This window comes from Anoplolepis gracilipes, chromosome 17 (assembly GCF_047496725.1).
Source record: "Anoplolepis gracilipes chromosome 17, ASM4749672v1, whole genome shotgun sequence".
NCBI classification, from domain to species: Eukaryota; Metazoa; Arthropoda; class Insecta; order Hymenoptera; family Formicidae; genus Anoplolepis; species Anoplolepis gracilipes.
The window spans coordinates 9,192,097-9,218,954 of record NC_132986.1 but is presented as its reverse complement, the minus strand read 5'-3'; the positions used below and the strand labels follow the sequence as shown (position 1 = coordinate 9,218,954).

Sequence of the window (26,858 nt, the reverse complement as noted above, 5' to 3'; positions counted from 1 at the left end):
CAATGGAAAACGCGTACAAAAGTACGAAGCACGTACTCGAGCACGACTCATCAGACGACTCGACGACGACGACGACGACGACTGTCATTAGACTTTACGATATCGTTGCTGGATTGTCAATATCAGGATTGCAGTAGTATATTACGCGTGTAAATCCCATCCTCGACTGAAGTGGAAAGTGGGGACGCGTTTTAAATTTACGATCAGATATTGCGCGACTGCAATTGTCCTGTCCTGAAAATTGTCTTCGCCATCGGCGATCGAATGGCACACACACAGCGCCGACATATATTATCAAACCTCAATGCAATGAATAAAGCAGTTTTATTTTATTATTAAGCTGCCGATAACGTAAGAGCTAATATTTGAACAAAGTATATGAATAAAGCGTACGCGTATAAATATCAATGAATAAAGCATATAAATTTTTATGCAATTAATTCAATTGTGATTAGAGATAAATAATGTTTTCAACAATTTATAAGTAAATTTGAGTAAATTCATTAGACAAATATTATGTTAATTAATTTAATTCTAAATCATAAAAGTTTGTTTTAAAAATATAAAAATAGCGTAACTATTATATAATTTAATTATTTTTTTACTCGAAATGTATCCCGATGTATAAAATAAAGATCACAATCGGTGATTTGTTCGATTACATAAGCCTGTTTTTATTATATTTGAATACGTAAATCGTATTTATTGTTAGTCTATGTAATTTTTTTGTTGTGGGGGGAAATCGCTATCACAGAAAGAAAAAGAAAGAGAGAAAGAGGAAAATGAAATCTAAATTTTCCTGTCGCGAGTATTAAATAACCATTTGATCTAGGTAACTATATATTTACGTAATTTTCTAGAAGTTTTCCTCGCGAATAGAGACAAAGAACAATGAAAGGAAAAAGAGCGTTGCTTTATAAAGAGGTCGAATTAATTCCGTATGCAGATGTGCTTCGAACAATTTACAAATTACGATGTTTTCGATAAATATCGTGTGTTTGCGTGTTGAATACAACTTGAGTTAAGTTGCAAATAAAGTTGCACGACATACGAATTGCTCGCCCTCGTGCTGTAGAGATGCGGGAACTAGACCACTTCTCTGCGTTCCTTATCTGTCTAATCGTTTACTGCCTTGTGTAACACACGCCTGGAAATAATGCCTGGATAATGCCTAGCGTATTGTGCGCACGATATTAGCGGTTCGATATTAGCGTAAGTGGAAGAGATTCGCCGCGAGATACATAAATCTGCCATTTAACACAGACTAAAGTGTCGGATTTATATCTCCGACCGATCCCTTCGATAAGGGCAAAATTTTTAGTATAGTACGAATATTTTAATGTTTCATCGATTCTTCTTTCTGATAGTATCAATTATTCATTAAAAGAGATATCGAGAGTCGTATTAATGTTATTGGTGAAGAGATTACTTTGTGATATATTTTTAAACAGTATTTTTGTAGATAATACGCCAGAAGTTCATTATAAATTATTAAATTAAGCATAATTATTAAAAGTTTGTTAGAGGTCACCGTAAATTATTAAAATAATTATAGCAATTATAATATACGTGAAAAATATGTCTTTCTTTTATTTTGTTATTAACATTAACATATATGTCAACTATGACGTAGACATTGTGAAAGTTTTATTCATCATTTATCTATTTATTGGCATCTTTTTTTCTCTAATACTTAAAATAGCTTTAATTTTAATTGAATGCGTTTCTAATAACCTTTATTTAAGTATCTCTAGTAACAAGTAAACTTTAAGATTTTAAGTTTAAAACTTTTTTATGTGCTTTCTTCTTTTCACTTTAAATAATACCTTGAGTAATTAATAAGTAATTATGTGTACAAGACAAGAATGAACCTCTTTTTTATATATTAGTAGCAAATACAACCTTAAAGAATTAGTGTTTTACATATAAATGCGAATTATCTAATACAATTTTGTAAAAAATATATTTTATAAAGGACATTACATTTTTTAATCATTTTTTAATGTTCAACAAATATAACTTAAAGTCTTCTTAAATTAAGCAGATTAACTCAGATAAAAATATTTTTATTACAGAAAATTTTGCTTGAAATAAAATGTAAATTAAAAAGTTTTATTATTTATTCAAGTTCTACTTTAAAGTATAATGTAAGAAAATCTTTTAATTTTTAATTATTGTAAATGAAATATTGTCTTGACAACTTAAAAAAATATCGAATATAAATTTTTTTTATCTAGTAATTCTGCTAAAAAATACGATTATTTTATGTTAGAATATTATGTGCACAATCAGGTATAAGCAAATCTTTCTTAATCCCACTAGGGTTAAAATGCGTTTAATCAAGATTCCATCTGCTCTAATATGTATGAGATACGCGTCGTGGCTTTATCCTTTGTGACGAGACAAAATCTTTACGTCGCAGAGATCGATTAATGCATGTCACGTGTAACGTGCACGGGACGGCATGTAATTATTGCCGGCTAACGTGGGGTTGTGCATCATTGCACGTTAATCGATGATCACATGCCGCGTTAAACGACACACGCTATAATTAGCAGCTTAGGTAGTCACTGATCTTTCGTATAGGAATTTACAATTATGTTTTCTTATCGCGTCTAATTATTTTTGAAATCCATTCAAAAGTATCGCGCTTTCAAATTTCTAATTAAAGCAAAAATATTGATGAAAAGATATGTAGAGATATTATTATATATAATAAATAAATATATAACATATTTATAATAATTGCTTTACTAATCTCTTTTGGTCTCCATATAATGTTCAACTAAATCTACAACAATGCGGTAATTTATATCAATCATATATATAGGTATATATTTAACGACTGGATCCGTTAAATACAGGGCAGGTAAATCATGTCTGCTATCGAACAGATATGAAATTAATATCATAGTACCTACATTTAATTCGAATAGGGTCGCTCGTTAGTTTGTCGGAAATACTATAGAAGAGAAGGAGGTTATTAATTAAATTTTGGATTACTGTACGTCTATATCTGACCTGCAATTTGCATTAGCTTTTTTAATAAAAATTTGATCATTAATATACATACCTATAGCTAAAATATTTATTATTGGAAATTAAAAGATTTTGATTTATATTATTAATATAGTTACATTTAACGAAATTTTTATCATAAATTTCTGTAAGAAAAATTGATACTACAACTAATGCATACAATTTTATAATATATTATATATGTATTTCATATATTTCATTATCAATATGTTGCGAGTACATACATTCAATTATTATTCAATTACTATATCACATTTAATTACTATCGCTCTTCGATCAAAATATCTAATTACACAGATATTATATACTACATATATAATGTACTACATATATAATGATATTGTACATGTATTTACAATATCTGTGCAACAAGTATAATTGAATACCAATATCGCATTATAAGTGCTGTTGACAATAATTATTCTCTTTGTCTAAACTGCATAATTAATTATGTTTTTTAATGGTTTTTTATAATTAAATTTAGTTATATTTTTTATATTTAAATTCTCTCTCTCTCTCTCTCTCTCTCTCTCTCTCTCTTTGTTTGCAATTTTGTAGAAGAGTATCGCTGGCGAAACAGTCCCACATTGAGAAACTCAAAAACCGTTTTTGCTCTGAATAACTTGATATGTAATTAAAGCAAAATGTCATGAGGCAGCTTGTAGAAAAAGGAATATCGTGATGTTTTATTTTGTCTTATTATTACCAATAATGTTCAGAAGTTAAGTTCAAAAGTTTAGAAAATAAATCTTTTCCAGCAAACGTAATTTGAAACAGAGAGAAAGACGCTTTAGAAAAAAGCATGGCTTTCGATTCCGAATGAAATATATAAATGCGAAATACAGTCTCTAAACTACATATTGAGTTTCGCGAAATATGAAGAAATACTCAATTAAAAATTTATTTAAAATTATAAATTAAAATATAAAAGTATAAGATATATTTGATATAATTCGTATTTGTTATTTATAATAAAAATGTTAAGTTGTAATTACATTTTAATAAAAATATTAATTATTTAGATTATTTAATAAAATATTTAAAACATTTACAATATTTTATATATTTTATTAAATAACATAATTACAATGTGATTTATATTTATGTGTTTTTGATTATAGATGCTATTTATAAATTGATTGAATTGATAATAATATATAAATAATAATTTATATTATATACAGAGAGAGAGAGAGAGATGTGTTACATATTTGGTTATAATATTCAAATCTTCACTTTAAATTTATATAAAATTTTATACAAGTTTGCCAAAATCAGTCTACACGAATATAACGCAGCTGTATTTTTATGGTAATTATAATTTCTCTGAAATACATCTGCACGTAAATTATTTAGTTCACGTCTGGCGAAGAAACAGCAATTAACGATGACATGTTAATTACGAAGGATGGTAGCGGGTATATCGCGAGGAAAATTTAGCACGTATTTATACCGTAATTTTTTACTTGCGTGCTTCTTCGAGAAATGCGTGGGTCAAAATAGAAAGAAAAATAGAGCTTTTGCCTACACCCTTGACTATTTCTTATCCGATTTGCAGCAATTGCTTTTCAGGACAATTTAGTCGAACGTGTAAACTCCATGTCGGGAGTTTAGCACCATCGTGCTATAGGAAAATAACAATCGATACTCGATATACTTGTTGCGCTTCGAGAGTTGCTCGGTGAAAAAATGAGATATTTGCTCATGCATTTTTATGAGAGGTCTTTGTAATAATGTCGGAAAATAAACATTATTTTTGTTTATGCAGCGAAATATTTGATCGACAGCACATTCAAATTGCCAAGCGTGCTCATAAACATGTTCTTAGAAAATAACATTGTTATATTATATGGAATTATATTTTTTCAAAATTGTATATTCCACTAAAAATAAAATAGAATTTTACAATTATTATGTTCTTTTTTTCTGTCATTATTACAACATTATTGTACGAGAAAAAGATTGGTATTTATTTGTGTCTTTCCTCTTATTTTTCTAAAAAATGCATTTTAAATTTAGCACTTTAATTAATTATGTTATGTACGCAAATCTTTTGTAAATATTTGATGTTGCAGTATTATGGAATCTTATTTCTTGTCGCGTTCTTATATTTAACGCGTTTTTGTAAAGCTTTCCACCTTTTTGCTGATGGAAAAAAAGCGGAAAGAGATGGACAGGTAGAACTTTTCTTGTTTCCAGCGTGTCAGCCATGTCGCAAGAGGGTAATTGATAATTTTCCGAGGCTTAGGTTGGAATTATCTCACCGGAAAGAGTTCGCGTAGGGATTATAAAAATGAAGGTAGAGATTAAACGAGTTGAAATGGTTTCTCGGTTGCCGTTGCTTCGCGCGAATCACTGTCTTCTACATCGTGATGATGATAATATCGTCCAATATTAGAGAGTACAATATTTCACGTCGTCGTTTCGCTAAATTTGTCTGCAATTTAGAACAATTACGCGTTTATCAAAAGCGATATTCTGGATACAGATTAAATTTCTCATCTTTCGAATTGTTTGGAATTCTGTGTGATGCGGTGTCAACAAAATATATTGAAGTGATAGCAAATAGATACTTTTAATGAATATATAAGAACAAATTATGTACACATAAATATACATTCAAAATTAATTTTAAATTCCTTTTCTTAAAAAGGAATTTAATATATATGTATCTTTCTAATGTTTCATATCAATTTTATACATTCAATTACATATTTTGTGAGTTCAATAAATTTTATATTCCTCCATATTTAATATTTCTTTCTCTCTCTTTCTCTCTCTCTCTCTCTCTCTCATTCTTCATGTTTGAAAATAACATTAGCGAATTGATATAGTACTAATTGTAATAACTAATCATAATATAATTAAATTTGTATACTCTAGCAATTTTTATATACAGATATAATTATTCTTTATTAATTAGTATTTAGTTGACACGTTTTATTCTTTTATAAATTACGAATAATAGTCTTGCTGTAGTTTCAGTCGATGCATTGTCCCTTTTTCACGATGTGAAGAAAACGTCGACGTCAAGAAAAACGTGCTTGAACTATTTTTAATAGCGAAAAGTCGCGGTTGTTTTGCGTGGAAGTGTTTTGCACGAACTTTCGTTGCAAGACTCGTATGTCTTCCTCAAGAACGCACAGCAGGTATTGCCGTTTCTTAAAAAATATATGCTTCTCGCGTTTCTCACGGGTAAATGTATCGCGCATACTTATCGTTTCCTCGAATGTGATCGAGTCGTTGTTTGCTGAATGCAATTACGCAAAAACCGATATTTTTCTCTCGCGAATAAACACCATGAATTGTTCGACGATGATTTATTATGCATTTATGCAATAATGTTGCTGAATAAATGTAGAATACATTTGAGATGGTAATAGTCTTTTCATACAAAAGTACATATTTTATGAACGCGAAAAGAATCTGATTTATACAAGCATACATAAATATAGTGCGATTAAAAACCAAAAATATACTTTTGAAAACTTCCTATTATTTTGTCATTTGTCATCAATTTATTATTCTATGAATATATATTATCATATGAATAAATTATGTGCTTTTGAAAACATTATTATATTGTCCATCTCAGATATGTATTATTGTTATTTTACAATTGAAACAAAGTCGACGAATTAATTTTATTAATAGAAAATATTATACAAAAATGTCTTAGTGTTGCAATTACCATGATTTTTTCTATTTCTTACATTGAGCTACCAATTTTAGTATCGCACGTGCAATTTATGAGACATGATGAAATAAATGGGCGCCATTTACTATGGCATGCTGCGTTGTGCGCTCAATAAGAGCTCATAAAATAACCCATAAATACGATTTTTATTGGTTAAATAACATTGATTTTATTTTTAATTGTATTATAAAACGTGTTTCTTATTATTTTTGTGAAACAGGTAAATGTATTGTTTTTTTGAAATATTTCCATATCAAATGTATATACATATTTCAAATTTTTTTAAAAATAGTATTTGTATAGTATGTTCTCGTTTTATCAATTGTGATAAAACGAGAACATTCCAAATACTATCCATCACGATTTTTTGTACGTGATATGTAGACGTATATGTGAGTATTATTTTTTTCAAAGTGAATCCGATTTCATTTTCGAAATTAGCGTTTCCGCACGAGTGTAACGCGAGAAATAAAGAAGTGGAACAAATTCCAATAAACACACTGTTCAGATATTTCCGAAAGTAGGAAATTGTACGTTTGTACAATACTTCGTCGGCATTCCGATCGTTCGAAAAGATATCTCTTAATTTTGAATGCTACGTCATTTGCCGCGTCAGTCACGTAATATTTCGATGAAATAAATTTGGGAAACCGCATTGTTAGCAGAGCATTTGTGTGAGAGTATGTCTGTATACATTTGCACGCCTTGTTGCGAGGAAGCAACAGGGTGTCGGTAGATCTCTGTCGCATTTGGAACACTTCTGGAAATATATACTGAATGATTGAATAATTTAACGCTTGTTCGATTCTTTCACTATTATTTTGGTTATTTTATTTTAAGTTGTTATTTTAGTTAAACTTTTGGATAATTTTACTTATATACTTTATAATTAATAATTTTATTTATATACTGCCTTAATGATTAATGAAGACTAATGACGTTAAAGAAGGATCAAGCAGATGATAATGTCTGCTGACTTGGCATGTTTAAGACAAAGGTCTTAAAATTACATCGTAAAGTAGATACAAAAGCAAGAACAAGATTTGAAACTTTTCGTCTTTAATTTCTCAGAGATGTACACAAAGAGAGATAGCTGTTTGATTTAATTATAATTTATGCAAATCATAAAAGATTAAACATACTGAGTAAAGAGAGAAATTGTGAATTCAAGCAATAAAAAAACGCGGATATATCTTGTGGTATACATTGCCTGATTTAGAATTAATTTCCCGTGCTAATGCAATTATTTCTTAATCTTCATGAATGGACCAGATTTCATGTGCCACATAAACTTCTTTGGGATCTCGTCTCGAGAGCCAGACGCGCAAATACGCGAAGAGAGCGAATATTAAACCGTGTTCTGTTTGAGCTCTACTTATTTCTCGTGTCTTTAAAGCGAGTCATGATGAAAGTCGCCATGGAGAAAATTGCTGCAATATTGTGCCCGTGAGTGATATTTAACCGAGATGGAAAAAACATTCTGTTTTACAATTTACATGAGCAAGCTTCAAACAAACTTTTTTAAACTATCCGAAAATACTGCAATTTTAATTCTCGTGCGATTCACTCTCACCACACTCGTCTTTATTTGCTTTATTATAGTCTTTTATAATTATCTGTTCTATTTTAATGCCAAAAATAAGAGATATATGTATAGTACCATATACATATATCTGTTATAATTTTTGTAAACCCATATCTCAAAGTTGTAAAATAAAATAATGTATTCACCGGTATGCGCAATACGGAGTTATAATACATACAATATAAAAAAAAATAAAAAAAGAAAAAAAAATATATATATATAAATTGCTTACCTCAGAGTTGTTTCGTATTTATCACTTCTCAGGCCTTCTTCTCTTTTGTACGTTCTTAGCTGTTTCTTCCTGGCACTCAAATGTCACTCACTCGCGAAAATACAGTTAATTACGATCACGCGATACTTTACATGACACTTCCTATGTCAATCGATCTCTCTTCCGTTTCGTATCCGCAACGTGAATCACTGAATTACAGCGTCAACTTGATTCTAGTAACTTGAGTTTAGTCGAATCGTGAATCAAGTTAATAATTGAAACGTGATAAACCACCTTAAAATATATAATTATATTTTTCGACTTTGCATACAATAAATATTACGCATAAAATATTTCAAACGCACAAGTTCCGTAGAATATAATTATTGTTAAGTAATAATCAATATATTATTTTCGATATTCAATTCGTTTAATACTTCTTACTTTCAATCCAAAATTGTACTTAGTCGAAAAATTCAAAGGCGGGGAAGATAGATATATTACATGAAATACATGCTTCGATAAATAACTCACGATATTCTTACGAACTATTAATCGACAATTATTTAATCACGTGTACTAATAATTGCTAATGATCGTATTTGGTATCTCTTAGTACTTGTGATCTCGACGATATTACATAGCTATCTTGCCTGAGTCTCGCTACGTAAATGACACCGAGCCACGACCTGTGACCTCTGTATAGCTATACGAAGACTACGCGGTATAACATTTGATTTGTTATTGAGATGTTGGATGACGACTTTCTCTCTCTCTCTCTCTGCCCTACATATATATATTGGGCGCTACGATTTACGTGCCGTGACCTTGCTATCATTCGCGTTGTAAGACTCGAGTAAGCAGGCAGCTTTGCGAGATGTGTCGTCGCATTATCTTTTAAGACGTGATCATTTCTTACGATTTTTACAATTAGTAAATATCATTTCGTACAATTAATTATTTTCTGAATTTCAATTAACGACTCACAAGCGTATCAACGACTGCTTATCAAAAGTATTTCGTAATTTATATGCCGTACATATGTTTATACCTACTTAAAATATGAATCAACGCGACAGAAATAAGAATTATAAATTATCGTTTTATCACGATCTTTATGAAAAATCGATTCTTTTTAATGACGCTTAGTTTTCGATATATTTTGCATCGCGTTTTGTATGTCTCACTTATTTAAATATATTATTAACATAATTTACTCTCTTCTCCCTCTCTCTCTCTCTCTCTCTCTCTCTCTTTCTCTCTCTCTCTCTCTCTCTCTCTCTCTCTCTCTCTCTCTCTCTCTCTCTCTCTCTCTTTCTTTCTAATTGAAACCGCGAAGTAATAAACGAATCGTAGAGTCGAGTGATATGGTATAGAATAGTCAAATTGATATGTTAATCATTTAATAATAGTAGGTATATTTCACGAGACTTATGCGTTTAAAATTTATTGTGTGTAAAATATTCAATTTTAATTGTAATCTTTTTAGACGATTCTTATTGTATTTTAATTAATCATTAACTCAACTTGGTATATCATCTGGCATCAAAATCAAGTTAACGCTATTATTTTCAAATTGTTTTATCATTGAAATTGATTAATGTCGGGAATGCAGTACAAAGTGTCGCGTGATTACTCGTATTTACGCTGATTGTAATTAATAGTGTCTTCGCGGCACGAATGAGTAAAAAATGAAAAAATGTCATGAAGGAGCAACAAAAGATGAACAAGAGGGGAAAAAGAATCTCGGAAGTTTCACGCGACAACAGAAAATGAGGTGAGCAATGAATTACTTATTATTTGAAATAAATTACTTTTTTATCGTAGTAATAATTTATTTTAAATTATCATGTAACATAACACGTATAAAATATTTCAAATGTAAAATATATGTATATATTTCCACACATATTAATGAAAAATATATTTCAACGTTGCGTTTAAAATTTATAATTATTAAAATTATTTCTAAGAATTTATAAGATTTTTATTTATTATATTTTCAAAAGTTTATATCTAAAAAGAATTTCTGTTTCCGGTAATTATAAAATTTATTTTATTTTATATCAAATTAAAAAATAAAGAAAAATAATTGAGCATAATAATAATTTTTAAAATATTATCTTAAAAATTTCTTTATTTTATATGTCTATAATATTGCATTGCAATGATGTAAATTATAGATATATTTAATTTTGCAAATTTTTTGTTCAAGGAATGCGAAATACACGTGAATATTTATATTTGTTTTACAATTTATTTAAATATTTTCCAACTTTTTACGAAGAAAATTTTGACTTATTTATCTCATCATAATATCTCGCGGCAATTAATGGAGAGAGAATTCCCGAGATTTCGTTGTTATGGGAAATTTTCGGCAAGCGTATTACATACGCGCATACATGCATGTTTATCTTAAGCTTAATGGTGAAGAGAGAAGGGCTCTTGATACATACGACCACACGCGAAAGCGCAACAGTTCGCTGGTAAATCTTCGTAATTTCCACTATACGAGCCCTCCAGTCGGTCAGATACCGGGTGGACTCACGAAATTGAGTTCGCTTGCGGTAGATGCTTCATTAATCTCCCTGGTTTACCACTTTACCCCTTCTAACGTCCTTTTGTATCGTCTGCCATTAGCGAAACGCGATTTCTCCATCGACGAGTTTCGCTTAAGGGAAAGTGTAATTTTCGCAGAGCTCGAATTAAGTTTTAACGCTGATAATCTTTTGGTAAATAAAATTTTTAACTTTCCCTCTTTTAATAAAGCAATTTTCAGATTTTTTACATCATCTCGCTTTTATTTTTTCCTCCCTTTTTTTATTGATTTTTTTATCTTGGATAATCTCTTGATAGAAAATTGTTGTAATATTACGTATATCTATCTCATTATGGGAATATTAAAAAAGCTTCATATGCGTTGATATTTATTATTCTTGTTGCGTAATTCTTTTTCCTTCTTCTTTCGTTTTATATTTGTAATATTATACTCGTAATTGGATCACGTTATATAAAGAATTAAGTGGTATTTGCTATATGTATGAAAGAAAAATTGCATCACAATTTGTAGTCATGACAAGCAGTATACTTTTATTATGTCAAAATAAGAAATAGAACGGGTTTTATTTGATATTGCACAATACATTGTAATTAACATTTCGTTATATATTAAAAAAATCTTTGATAGTTTGTTATTAATATTATGTTTTTTTCACTATCTTCTACAGAAGAATTCTTTTTTAAGTGGATAAAAAAATGAAACTTTTCTTCATTGCTTTTCTCTTTAATATAAAATATATATAAATGGAATATTACACCCTGTATAAGATGGGTCGTCTGTCAGTTTGATTTCAGCACTTAGAGATAAACTAATATTCCACGTTTGTTAATGCATTTCTAATCTGGGGATCTTCCAGCTTCATTCATACACATCGCAAATTCAAGAATAGACGCAAATTCCAAAATCTAAATATTTCGATATGGAATGATATTACTTTATAGGAATAAAGCAAGATTATTTCAGAATTTCTGATGCTTTTTAAATAAAAAATTACCACGTACCATTTTTTATAATCGATATATCACATATAATTTCAAAGATATTCTATTTAATTCCATCAAAGCTTATCAAAGCTTTACGTCAAACAAGCATACATATACATAAAATATATATATTTATAATTTACGAACTATCTATAATATTTGATTACATATTATTTTTAATTACATTAAAGAGATTCACGATTGTGCTTCAATTACAAAACTAGCGTTTTGCATCCTCATGATATTTTAATGAAATTATACTTTAGTAAACTCGTTCTCACGGATAATTTCATCGCGTGCAACCGCTGCTTAACAACTATGCGCATTTAAATATCTCGGTATTTCAAAATAATATGTAAATTTGTCGTAGCTCTCGGCTTTAGTAACGACTTTCTCTCTCTCTCTCTCTCTCTCTCTCTAGTCGAAAACTACTTTACGAAATTCCCTGAACAACGTGTCGTATCGAAGGTACACTGGCCGAGGCGGACTTTAATCGGATTAGAAATCGCCAACTAAAAGTGAAGCATATAATTCACCCTACGTCGCTTTCTCTCATTCATTGTCCAGGACAATGCCAATTAATCGGTGGTACTTGCAGCTGACATAAAGCGCATGATAACATACACTTCCGGTCAAGAGCTGGTTAATTACGGCTTGTTTCTCGATTTGCGCGAATATTTATCTCATCTAGCCACGTGATAGCAGCAATATCGCGTCGTTATATCTAGAGAGGTAACTCTGAAAATATGTAAGCCTAGCAAATTGTCAATATTTTAACTTCCTTATTTTTTTATATGTCTCATTTTTTATATACAACTATTATACGTATATTAATATTTTATTTTACTCATTTGTGTGTTCCTGCGCTGAAATATTATAATATCAAACAAATTTCGTAATTATTATTTTTTCTGTAATTAAATTTTTCCAATGTTTAATTAAAAATATGAATTTATATTATCTCTCCTTTTTAAGTACATCTGCAATTTTTCCGATTATTTACCGAATTTGAATCCATTGTTTTCACCATAAAAGACGACATTAGTTGGCACTAGATTATCGTCGTATCGTTATTTATTGGTTTCTGCATGAAACTAGGTTTATATGCGTCCTCGCTTATACGGCTATTTTACGGTTTTATTGCGGTTTTTTCTACTTACGGATTTAAAATGCGTCGTAGAAAACATTTAAGTCCCTCTTGGCTCGGAAGATTGTGAACTGCAAAGTCTCTCTGAAATTGAGTCTCTTGTTGACCTCACTGCATTCATATACTTAACGTTCGCCATTAAGGCAACAGTATGTTTCTCGCGTTTATAGTTACCCTTCGTTTATTGCTATAATGGTAATTAACGTTCTTCTTAAAATTAACAACAGTTATGAAGAATTTTTATTGTTAATTATATAATTCTATTACTTTAAACGTTTATATAATTCTTCATACTCAACTTATTTTCGTGAAAAATATAATAATATTTGAAAATGTAAAAAATAGGATTTTACAAAAAGATGTTTTGATTTCTAAGAGAATGCACAAAATCGTAACTATTAAACGTCAGCTTCGTGGCACATTTTATATGCAAACGGTGTCTGTTGTCTTTCGCTCGGAATAGAAAACACCAAAGTCAAGACGTGTCTGCAAGCAAATCCTATCACGCAAAAGTCTTTTTGTTAGACGTTAAGTTTATTTTCCAATCAAACAGTCTTAAATTTGATTTAAGACACATGACGAGTAAGTGTGAGAGCAACACTATATGTACATACACAATCCATAAACATAATTGTCGACATCATTTACGCGCTGGAGCAGGAGTTGTATACACAGCCATGCAAGTCTTAATACTCGGAATAAAGCTGAGGTAATATGAGCAGCGACAATATGGTTGCGTAAATTGATTTGGAAGCTGGCCATAACACGACCATAATTACTGGCGTGAGTCTAGCAATCAATCCTACTCATATATGTTAGTTACTACAATACATGCGCTACATGTTTAAATATGTCGATTATTAGAACAATATATAAGCAAAATAACGTTGCAAATAAACATTATGAATTCGTTTATTGCTTTGATATATTTGTATAATATTATGATTTTATTATCAGTGACATATTATAATTTATTCTCATTTTTAAATTATATTGTGATAAGTCAAAATAATAAATTATATTGTGATACAAAGTAATTAATCAGTTTAAATTAAATTATCTTAAAAAATCAACAACCGGCTTTTATTAATAAAATTGATATAGCTATAAATAAATTAACACATATATATATATATATATATATATATATAATAATATTATTATTATTAATAATTAAGAATAATATTAATTAGATAATAATATATTCTTTTATATTTTCTGCTAATATGTATTAACTAGACTTCAGATAGAAACTATTATGCATTTTACAGTATCAATCATGACGAATAGTCGCGAATTTACCGTGAGAGATACATATGTAGTTCTCTCGTCAAAGCAAGATCTACAAGCAGTTTTCGTTAGCAGAGCAAACCAAATAGAGACGCGCGCGTTCGTGGAATATCGATTCTGAGCATTTATCTTTAGCGCGATCAAATTGCAGCAAGTCCCTTGCCAGAATTCAGAGAGGGATTAATGTTGAATAAATATAAATCTGTTAAATAAATATCCGAAATGCTGAAATTTTCGTGACGCATTCCAGCCTGTTCGATTGTAGATCACACTACGAATTAATTATCTTGTATACATATTTGATATTTAACGCGATATACCATATGAATACAATTGCAATACATGTGATCCATAAGAGATATAACATAGACACGGACATAGATATTTGGTCAACGATATTGATTTCATTTATTTTATGATATTTTACCAATGTATAGATATCTCGTTCAAGAGAATTGATATCTCATGCACGATATTTGTTGTTCCCCGGCAATGATATAACAAGATTGACACGTCCGGTACAAGTATTCGATAGATCCCCTTCTCGAAAGGCTATTAATATTATTCGTGTCCGCAACAGGACGTCCATATCGCGTTTTCGGAATCGACAGATCGGTTACAAGTGCTCGATATCTCAAGCGAAAGTATCAATATTATCGGGACTATCGCTACTGAATGTCTTGTAATAATGTGCGTCGATAAATCAATAATAACAAATTAATATATTTTTAAAATTATTTGATGTTAGAGTCTTTGGATTTTTTTTTACAGTGCATTAAGATACTTAATAATATTATAAAAAATGTGCGAAATTTTCCCTCAAATTGATGTATTAAAATATTTATTTAAATCATAATTTTTTAATTGCGAATGTAAAAAATTAGTTATATTTATCCTGACAAAAAAATCGCAACGTGATTATCAAACAGAAACTTTAATTTTTTTAATGCACCTATTGTATTATGAATTGCGCACAAAATGCCATTGTTTGTTCCGTCATCAAACCGGAAATCGATACCCATGAAGTGCTGAATAAAGATACGGAAACGTCGACCTGAATATTACAGATATTGTTTGCTTTCATCACATGCCGGCATATATGTGGTCATTCTTTTGGCACAATAATGCTCCCTTAAAACGCTTTGATGCAAATGTTAAATGTGGCATTGTTTGTTTAAATAGAATTGAATAATTAACGTTATATTTGACAGTACAATTATTATTTAGGAATATAACTTCTTTTTTTTAATATTATAACTTACTTCATTTGATCGACTGTCTGCAATTATAACTGTAATAAATTATAATCATTTTTATATAATTTATATTTATATTCCGCGATATAAAATAATGATGCTACTTGAATTTTATTGTGATTCATTATCCGATGATTTACCACTCGTAGCTCGTTTAACATATGGCAAGTTATACATATATATGTCTTCCGACAATTCGATTAAGCTAATATTCTAGATTAGATTAAGAGACAAATTTGCCAGATGACTGAGTTTCGCTGCGATTTCACAAATAGACAAAACAAAAAAAGTAAGAAATTTAGTCACGTAAGCTCGCTTTTGACACTTTATCTCGCGTAATTTAAACTTAATCAGAGTAAAAAATTTTAAGATATAATAATTAGCTGTAAAAAACTTTTTACTAAATCGCTATTTCTTGATACGATTTGAATATAGCTCAATTATTATTGTATCCAATGATAGTCTGCGAATTTTCTTTGACGACCAATCAATTAGGTAAATTTTAGATTTAATCTTAAGCTCAGAAGTAAAAGAATAAAAGGGATTTCCGACTATCTTGTCAAGAAGTCCACATTTCAATACCTTATGTTGTATGTATATTCTTTTGAAACTCATCTGTGAAGTAAAATTTAATGGCGGACGATGCATTATGTTGTCCTTATATATTCTCGTACATTTTATTTAAACCATATCAAAGAATACGATCGAAAAATAATTTTTCTGCTTGGTCATCCGTTATATTTTATCCGACGACGGACTACCAATTCTCTTTAACCGATGATCGGTTATTACGTGCACTCAAATATTTTCTTATTCTAAGTGTATTTCAAATCATCTTATGGATGACTTCATGCTGCGCTTCGAATTGACAGCCTATAATTGTTATATTTGATTTAAAGTTTAACTCTAGTTTCCTACCCTGAGTACGTATTATCCTATATAAGTAAATGTAGAATTTGTAATTTTTGAATGTAACCATTTTTCATAAGCAAATATTTTGGAAACTATTTTTTATATTTTTCATATTTTTCTACGCATAGACATATTCTTTGAGGGCGTTTAGATTGAAAAAAATGTATTGAAAACAGTTTATTTTTTTCTTATACTTTTAAATAAATAGTCGACATAGTCTGTGCACCAAAGTGAAAAGCCTGTGAAAATTAGAAAAGAAATAGAAAGGGTTGATACTTTAATAATAATTTTATATTTCTTTATCGTCGATAAAAAAGAAGAAAAAAAATTTATTTACACACACACACACACGCATATACATATATATATATATATATATGTATATATTTATTTACAAATGTTATATTCTGTAATTCAAGGCAAAAAAGAGATTCCGAATTCTTATAAGGTGCGAACAGTATATTGTCAAGTGTATTTCGTGAGACAGAAAAGGAGTCGTGAATAATCGCGTATTAAACGGAGATTTTCTTGAGGTTTGTTATGCGGCATATATCAAATCTATAGCTGTCGTACGCCAAAGGGAAGCAGGAAAATGAAGGACTGTTTCGTGACACGCGCGCGTTCGCGAAAGCGACTGGCTTTTCAACGGTCGATATTCGGCCGCTGGCGGATCTGATCGGGAAATAGCTTTTCCGGCTGATGAGGCTCTCGGCATGAACAATACGCTGTCAATCTCCTTCGTTCTGACGACGATCGACGAAGGGAAGCGTGTATGTCCGTGTTGGGACACACGCAAAATCGAGAACCGTGATAATGATGAGAGCGAACGGTTGTCAAATGATATATAGGAGAAACATTTCGTCTTTGATAATTATTATTACATGCATTAGCTGTGTTTTAAAAAAGCTATTATTATATGGAGATCATGGCACATTTCTGCTCTGTATCTTGTATGCCATCATTTTGACTTTTTAGTTATAAAAATTGCTGGGATAAGAGTATCACACAGAATCATTCAACTTAAAATTATATAAAAATATATAAAAATGTCTTAATAAAAATCTTTTATTTAACTAAAATGTTTCTTGTTCTTAGAATTTTTAAAAATTATTCGGCTCTTTTTCCGTATCGTCAGCAAAAATATATATTTTATGATTTACATATTACTGGTAAAATCCATGAAACAATGTATTTCTTTTATACTCTTTTATACGAACGCAATCTCCGCCGACGCGTAAAAGAGCAATATAGGTACCGTCAAGTGCTCGTTCATCAAATTTCTTGGCAGCGGTTCACTCGATGAGAGACTGGCGCCGCTTTATCGCACAATCATATAGTGATTTCGCGCTAAAGCACTCGACGATAGTATATTTAATATTTTTTGAATTTCTTATTTAGAATATATAACAATTATACACAAGTTATACTTGCATTTCCTTAAAAAATGTAGTATCTGAATATAACTATGAATTTTATTTTTGATACAATTTATATTTATATTATTATATTATCACGTATGAAGGGCAAAAATAAATGCGAATTAAATAGAAAAATAGTTAGATATATAATTGTTAAAAAAATTACATCGTCGCAAACATCACTCGTATGATATACACGACTATATTATAATAATCAAAGCGATAGAAATTTTAAGTCTCTCGTGCATGTAATTCTTCTCCCTCAAGAATTCTTCTTAATTTGCGAAATACGAGATATAGATATTTGGAGTTTATTTTTCTCTGAGATGTATATGTTTACAATAGCAAGGGATATTGGGTGATTCTTGGTGATATTTGCGAAGCTCATCTTAGTCAGAGATACAATGAAAGTGTCAAAGTTACTTCAGAAATTTCAGGGAAGAGAAACACGTGCTCGTATTATAAATTATAGCCAGGTAGACGCTCTCGATGCTGACGAGAAATCGATACTTTCATCGTTTTTAAAGTGCTTAGAGACGATAATAAGTAGAAGTCGTGTTTGCCAGTTGTCATCATTTTTTTTATTAATGAGTCTTATTGTTAGTTCTTATGTCCGTTCGCATTTCATATTGATAGACATTTTCATAGCAAGTTTAATAAATTAAGTGTAAGAAGCATAATATTCTCATGAAATAAGGTTTAAATAGTTTGAATTTTATACAAAAAATCGATCGCGTAATTTTACCGCTGTGCTACTTAAAATATAAAAGTTTTCAAAACGATGAGATTGGATTGAATAAAATTAATGTGAGATAATCGCAACGATGAAGAAAAAGAGAAGTGAAAAAGTTTATTAATAATTACACGATCAACTTTGAATATTTGAAGCAAAATCTAAAAGATTGGAAAATTAAAATTTCGATAAATCTATCTCTTAAAATTAAGATATTTTAATTTCGGAAATTTGAGGTTTCAATAAATTAAATATCTTTAAATATTTTTAACAATGTCAAATTGTTAATGGTGTTTGCTAGAAAATTATTATACTACACGGTTTCAATTAATCAGCATTGTTTACTGGCAAATGAACACGTTGAGCAAGAAATAGTATCGATCTCGTGAGTATCGAGAACAGCTGTCCTTGCACACGAACAAGAAATTACAGAAATTCGTCACAGCCTCCAAGTAAAAAGGTTTTTGCGAGTTCAATTACTCACATGTTGCATTATTGATAAACCACCCCGATTGTCTACCCTGAAACAATTACTATCTTTATAAAAAAACCATTTCGCCATTTTTATGGACGTTAATCAGATATGGCAAGTAAGCACGTGATATACGCTAATGAACTGTCCAATTAGAAGTGAAGAAAATACATATTTTGTTTTTCGACCAAGCGTGATGAGTTTGAACAAAATAAAATGAAACTTATCCTAAACTTATATATTTTAATCACATAGGAGTATGACATACTAATGAATTATACATATATGAGAGGTTTAAATTAAACATTAGAAGTACAATATTAAATAGAAATTAGATTTCAAGAATATTAAGTTTCTCTATAATTTTAATATACAACATTAATGATAGTGTATTAATTGCATTAAGATCTTTAGGATTTAAACGCTTTAAGATTCGTTTTAAGTTTGAAATTACATGTTTGAATTATATATATAATCATATTTCTTGACATATTCTTGTATTATTTGTATAAAATAAACTTTATTTATATATTTTAAAAAGAGATAATGGATAATGGATTTCGCATTTTATATAGTCACATTATGTAATTATATTAAAACAATCCAACAACACACAAAACAAAAAAAAATTACATAAAGTAATATGATTATTAATAATAATATTTAATCGCAGTGCTTACTTTAAAAGATTATATTTCAGTCAATCTTTTTCTCTATACATATAACTTTGCTTTCAAATGCAAACAGTGACATCGTTGAATTCGCCATACAGATGAGTACAAAAAGACATGAAAGAAGAGATGGCAATCAAGTAGTATGTCAATCAAGTTCATTTCACGAACATTCTTAACTTCGGCACGTGATTTCGAAAAGCTTTCAATGTGTCAAACACATCTCCTCACGATCAAACAGACACCGAAAATACGCAAACGTATACATTTAAATACAAATACGTAAATAGATAATATAAAAAGTATCATATAACAGTGAATTGAAAAAGCTGGAGTTGATACTCTTAGCTTTTACCACGTTCATCTTTTACTTCCTAATAATCCTCTCTATTTTTTCTGTTGATTCTCTCTATCTCCTCGTTTGAAGTTCATAATTCATTCTTGACTTCTGGTACCTTCATAATTGCTAAGTTTTTTGTCAGAAGGGAAAAAAAGAAAATTAAAAGTAAGCTGAAGTTTATGAAACTAAGAAAGAGAATTTAAATTGATAAATCAAATTTTTAAGAAAGATGTACATATATGACTTTCTTTGTCATTATTAAATTAATATGATCTTCAATTTAAAGCTTATAATACACACACATACATATAATGAGCTATAAAATATATTTCCTATTTTATGTTATAAATAAAATGATCGAAACAAGAAAAATGTTATAAACTCTTTTCTCAGAAACATTTGAAGTAATGGCATTTTCTTTTATCAAATTTTAAAATACTGATAAAATGGATCATTGTTTATATAAAAAATATAGTTTTTCTCTTTTTTAATTTATTTAGAAAATATATAAAAAAATCATTTCGAAAAATATATTGTATAGACTTTTTTTATTTTGTAAGTAAATATTTCTTCTTATTTCTGTGTATATACATATATATATATATATTGTGTGTGTGTGTGTATGTGCATTGTGGAGCTTAAATATATCAAAAGTTTCCATCTACACTAATCAATGTTTTTATGGTATGTGAAAACTGGACTTTGCTTCTACATCTTTAAGTCATCTCTTTCTGAATTATTGTAGAAGTCGATTCCAAAAAAGTTTATGAAAAGCTTTTTTCTATAATCAATTTAGCACTTCTATATTGTTATCTCATTTTTGTGCATTTCTGGCATAATTATATAATGTAATTAAAGTAACTTTAATCAATTGCATTTTGAAAGTAATTTACTTTATTTTTGTCACTTTTCCGATTTGCCTGCAATCAAGCAAATTTGCTAGTTTCTGCTTAAAACTTTCAATTACTTTCAGCAAAACACTCCAGAGATAGTGTACTGACTCAAGAGCTATTTGGACTTTATATCAGGGAATCGATAAATTAAATTAAAGTGATGTGTTTTAACTGTGGAAAAGATTCATGAAAAATAAACATTTTTCAATTTCAGCACAGATAGTAAGAATATAGTATATATTATTATTTCTCAACGGAAAATTGGAGCAATTCTATTAATTCTCAAGTTTACGTATTGTCGCGCTTACAATAAACAAAAAAAAAAACTGAAAAATTAGAATTCTATACAAGAAATTACAAATCGAGAAGTAAGAGAAAATTGGTCTTTGTACAACTAAATTTGTATATATAATAGTATATAATTAGAAAATTTAAATTTTCTTGAAATTAATTTTTTTATCATTTATATTGTAAAAATTAAAAAAAATTTAATATAAAAGTAGGAAAAATAAAAACAAATATAATAAAAGGCACAATATTTATTTATACATATTTTATATATATATATATATATTTTTTTTTATAATGTGGAGGAGAGAGAGTATACTATTATAAATAATAGAAAATAAGGTCTGAAAATTTGACGAGAAATATACCATGTGATGCAATGGTGTTAATTAAACACATCGCTTATAGGCTCGATAAATAACCGTTGAATTACGTTAATCGTTTCTGGAGCACGCGTGTCCGTTTGACGATTAAATGTCGACGCGCGTGTGCCACGAGTGGCCTGTGGAAATTCTGTAAAGCGACGTTAACGAGCGCGTGGCATGACGTTATGCTTTCATGAGACACAATGTAACGCGCGTGTCGGCTTTCGATGTTGTCGGTCGGTCAAGATTGCGTTACACGTGTTCCGTAGAAGATTGATTGTGCGTTGGCACGGAGTGATATAATTATCACGTAAAGCTTTATTTTGCTCTTTTGACGACAAAATTTCTCTTATTATTAGTTTATAAAAGTTTGTATTCGCTATTTAAAGGAACTTTTTAAAGAGAATAATGGTAATTACAAACTTGCAATTAACTTACGTCAAACAAATAGAAATGAGTGAAAAATTGCTTGACTTCGTATATACGCAGATAAAATTAGTCTTTTATGATATAAACTTACTTTAATAAATTCATAATTGAAAAAATATACAAATAATATACATAGTGTATACGAAAAGTTTCCGGATTTTTCGTAGGACATATATATACTGATAGTATCGCTATTTCTCGAACAATTATGGAACTTGATAAAACCTTGTAGACCTTCCTCTACAACATATAAAAATTTCACAGTTAGCTCTACATGGTGGAATGAAACACATGGTTTTGTAATGTGTTGTTCGTTTTCGATGTCACAATTTAAAAAATAAAGTTCTGTGACGGAACTATGTATGTTCGTATACTCTATATACATATGTACATGAATCTTTGTTAAAAAAATTATTATTTTTTTAAACTACATATATATCTTATTTTTTATTATATCAATATCTAGGCCAATATGAGATAGATATTTTTGGTCTCCTGTCATAATATAGAAGATTTTTTTGAACTATTTCTTCTTCATAAAGTATGCTAAAGTATACGTGCTAAAGTATACAGTATTGTCTTTATAGGACAGTCCATTGTGCGATCAAAGAATTTCCTACGATATTATATTTTCCATAATCAAGTTTTAGTCTACCGTCAGTGGACGAAAGACCAGCTGGTTGCTAGGAAGCTCGTATACACGTGCATAAAGTTCCACGCATCAAAAGCACGCGCGGCACGTCGCGGACGTTTTAGATCAAAGGAGTTATAGGTGCAATTACTGTGCAGAATGTTCCGCAGCGAATGCAATGGAAAATCGCAACGCAGCATTTTACCGTCTCCCTTTCAATTTGACTCTCTCTCTTTCTCTTTCTTTCTTTCTCTCTCTCTCTCTCTCTCTCTCTCTCTCTCTCTCTCTCTCTCTCTCTCTCTCTCTCTCTCTCTCTCTCTTTCGAGAGTTTATTCATCAAGCGTCGATTATAGATGAACAAAATAAACGAACGAATGAAGAATTCAAACGCGAGAGGAGGATTTCCTTTTCTTCTTCCTATATTTTATGCATAAATAATCTTTGTTCACATCAATTTGAGATGCAGTTCTAAATGGATAAAAACTTTTAATAGTTTATATATTTTGTGTGTGTGTGTGTGTGTATATATACATACATATAAATATTATATAAAAACGATTCCTTTTATCCATTTTCTGTATAAAAAAATATTAAGCTAAGATATTATAAAAAATATTATACGAGATATTTCATATTTTATATAAAATAATATATAGGTATTTTTTTAAAACTTTTGTCTTTTTTAAAAATATATAACAAAAAAGATTCTGATCAAGAAGTGTTTATGACAGACCCCCGAAGAGATTTCTACTGAGAAATATGCACGACAGACCCCCGGAGAGATTTCTGCCGGGAGATGTGTATGATAAACCCCCGGAGAAATTTCTGTCGAGGGAGTACATGACAGAATTCCGGAAAAATTTTTATCAGAAGGTGTTTATAACAGACCTTCAGAGATATTTTTATTGGGGGGTATGCATAACAGACTTCCAGAGGGATTTCTATAAGAGAGGGGGATATATATGAAAGACCCTCAGAGAGATTTTTATGAGGGGAGATGCATGACAGACCTCCCGAGAGATTTTTACTAGGGGGGCATGCATGACAGACCCCCGGAGAAATTTTTACCGGGACTGTGATGACAGATCCTCAGAGGGATTCTGATCGAGGGTTTGTTAAATCTAAAAATCGATTTTTACAAGTCTAATATGACTTCGGTGAAATTATTAAAGGTTCAAACACGGCCCCGTTAAAATACAATAAATTATTTAATTATACCTAATTTTAATTATTTAATTTATTAATTTTATTTATTAATTTTAATACAATTTATTTAATTTTTTAAACATTTTATATTTTATATCAATATATTTTTTTCACATATATTAAATATCTATTTGTAGTACTTTTTCGTCGTGTTAGTTTGATATTTTTTAAAAATAGACTCAGTGAAAAGCTTTGTTTGAAATGATTAATAAAGAATAGAGAAAAATAATTACTTTATTTTGTAATTTTATACATATATATGATTCCCAGTGTCTTTTACAACTAGGTGACAAAAGCCTTCCTACTCCTAACAACAAAAAAACAGTTAATTCTTGAATGTATTAAACAAATTAAGAAGAACACATATGTAAGATATATTTGAATATTTCCTGCAATACTATATATCAATCATTGCAAATTCATAACAGATGATCCTTTCATCCACATCTTCCTATAGATAAATTTTCGCATCATTAAATTAGTTGAAATAATTAATATATTCTTAGAGGACCATTCGGATTTGATTGTTACGAAAACTTACAAGGAAAACTGTTACTTTAAACAGATCGGATTACATTCAAGATGGAAAATATATTGAATGACGATGGCATATACAAAAAATCTAAAATTGTAGGAAATTAACGAACAATCTTTGTTTTTTACTGTCGAAGGTGGTGAAAATGGAAATATATATTTATGCCGAAGACAAGATCACTTTTTTTGAGCAATTTTTTCACAAAATATTACTACAAGCGTATAGTTCGCCAGAGATACACAAGGCCAATTGTTCATTAAGAATAATTGTTTTGTCTATCAATAGTTTCTTCTATTATTTTGCCGCATTCCTATATAAAATCATTTTCAATAACATCACGAATGTCCGCAGCCACATCTCAAACAGTTTCAATCTTGTCGAGGGTTTGCGAGGTAGAGTTTTAGGTGAATATCGTCTTGTTTCTTTAGATGTTATTTCTCTATTTACGAATGTTTCGAATTGGCTATCACCTGGTATTGACATTATATAGAAAAAAACACGTCGCCTTATATATAGAGTTCTTCGCAGGAATTTGTTTAGTACTCAACTCTTTTTCAGATTTAATAATAAAATCTATATATACCTTTTCTTCTTCTTATTCCTCGCTTTCCATTAATAGTCAGTAAGAGCGACAATCACGAAAGAGAGAAAATTATATTCTACTAAAGTGCAGATAGAATTGAGAGAGAAAAAAAAGGAGTCAATGCGCGGATTATCGTACACTCTTATCAAGTAAATCTGTAGAAATTTATCTCATATTAATTTCCGAGATTCTGGATTTTTCTTTATGTCGACTTTAGTTAAGAGGATTATAATGATTGATAATTTATTATAATGTTTGTGAAATATTTTAACAATAATATAATAAAACAGTTTTACATGGAAATGCAGCGAGGTTCTGACAGAAGTCGTATCTATAATTATATTTATTATTATAAAACGCCATAGAAACTAGGAAGATAATATAAATAATAATATAAATAGAACATAAATAGAATAATATGTATAGAATATAAATAAAATAAAATTGATTTACAACATTCCATGCGTATATAATAAAAATATTTTAATTATATATTTTTATTATTATTAATTTGAAGATTAAGAAATAAAATTATAATTATTATCTGTTAAAATCTAATTCTAAATAATTTAAAATAAATGATATGGCATTTTTGACAAAATATAAAAAAGATATAAAAAATTGATTTGATATGTACGTTGCAGCCATAATCGATTTGCGATACTTCTAGTATCAAGATTTTGCGTAACTATCTCTTATTACTGCGCGTTCCTTTACCGAAACTTTCCAATCAAACATTTCGTGCGAGTTTCATCTTGTCAGATTGTTCGAGCATTAGTTGAACTTTGCCATTATATCTAACCGGTTACCGAAAGCGACACTTGCTAACTAATGATTAAAATCAGAATTAATCGAACGATTCTATCGTCCATTTGTCAACTTACAAATATATATATATATATATATATATATATTTGCAATTATATACAATTTTTTACTAAATTTTAATTTAGCAATTTTTATTTAAGATTAACAATAAATTGCTAAATTATTGTTAATTTTAAAGAAAACATGAGAACAATATTCAGCACCTATTTTACATAAAATCTAAAATTTCTGTTAGCATTTCCTTAATAACATTCTAATCGCTGACTCTATAATAAGGTAATAAAATTTATAAAAAAAATTATAAGAAATATAATTTTAGGATCGTATTTTTATTACGCACGGTATTCAACATTTTCCTTTAATTTACAGATTCTTTGATCAATACGATTATAATTGATGAAGAGAATTTGCAATTAATCTAGAATGCTAAACCTTAATTATATACAAAAGACCCTCCGTTCTTTTAAATAAAACATCGCCCGAAATTTCTCACCCTAACGGCGGTCTTATTTTGCTTTTCCTTTTCATTTTTCGCACGAAACTCCCAAACAAAATAGTTTACCCTCTTTCTTTTGATGATTTCGATCTTTTGACACGAGGGGTGGCCGCAAGATAAAACTAATTTTACGAGACGTCAGCTGAGTTCTTTGACTCTTTATTAGATTTTATGTCGATATTATATTATATTGTATTGTATTGATAAAAAGGAATTGATAAAAAAAATATTTTGAAATCAAGCTTTGCTGCTTTTTCCTCATGTCAAGAGCGCACAAATGTACAAAAATA

At 29.3% G+C, this 26,858-nt stretch overlaps 1 protein-coding gene across 17 annotated transcripts in view; it reads left to right on the top strand.

The window, feature by feature from the left end:
- The window catches only part of Cac (calcium voltage-gated channel subunit cacophony), a 160,617-nt gene that overhangs the window by 20,812 nt on the left and 112,947 nt on the right, over nucleotides 1-26,858 (top strand). The window contains exon 1 of one of the 17 annotated variants that reach the window (XM_072909370.1): nucleotides 10,076-10,309. The exons of the other annotated variants lie outside the window; for them this stretch is intronic. Within the exon in view, the coding sequence (XP_072765471.1) occupies nucleotides 10,224-10,309 (86 nt within the window). The 5' untranslated portion in view covers nucleotides 10,076-10,223. Of the gene's footprint in view, nucleotides 1-10,075; nucleotides 10,310-26,858 lie in introns of those variants that run through there. 17 annotated transcript variants of the gene reach the window in all.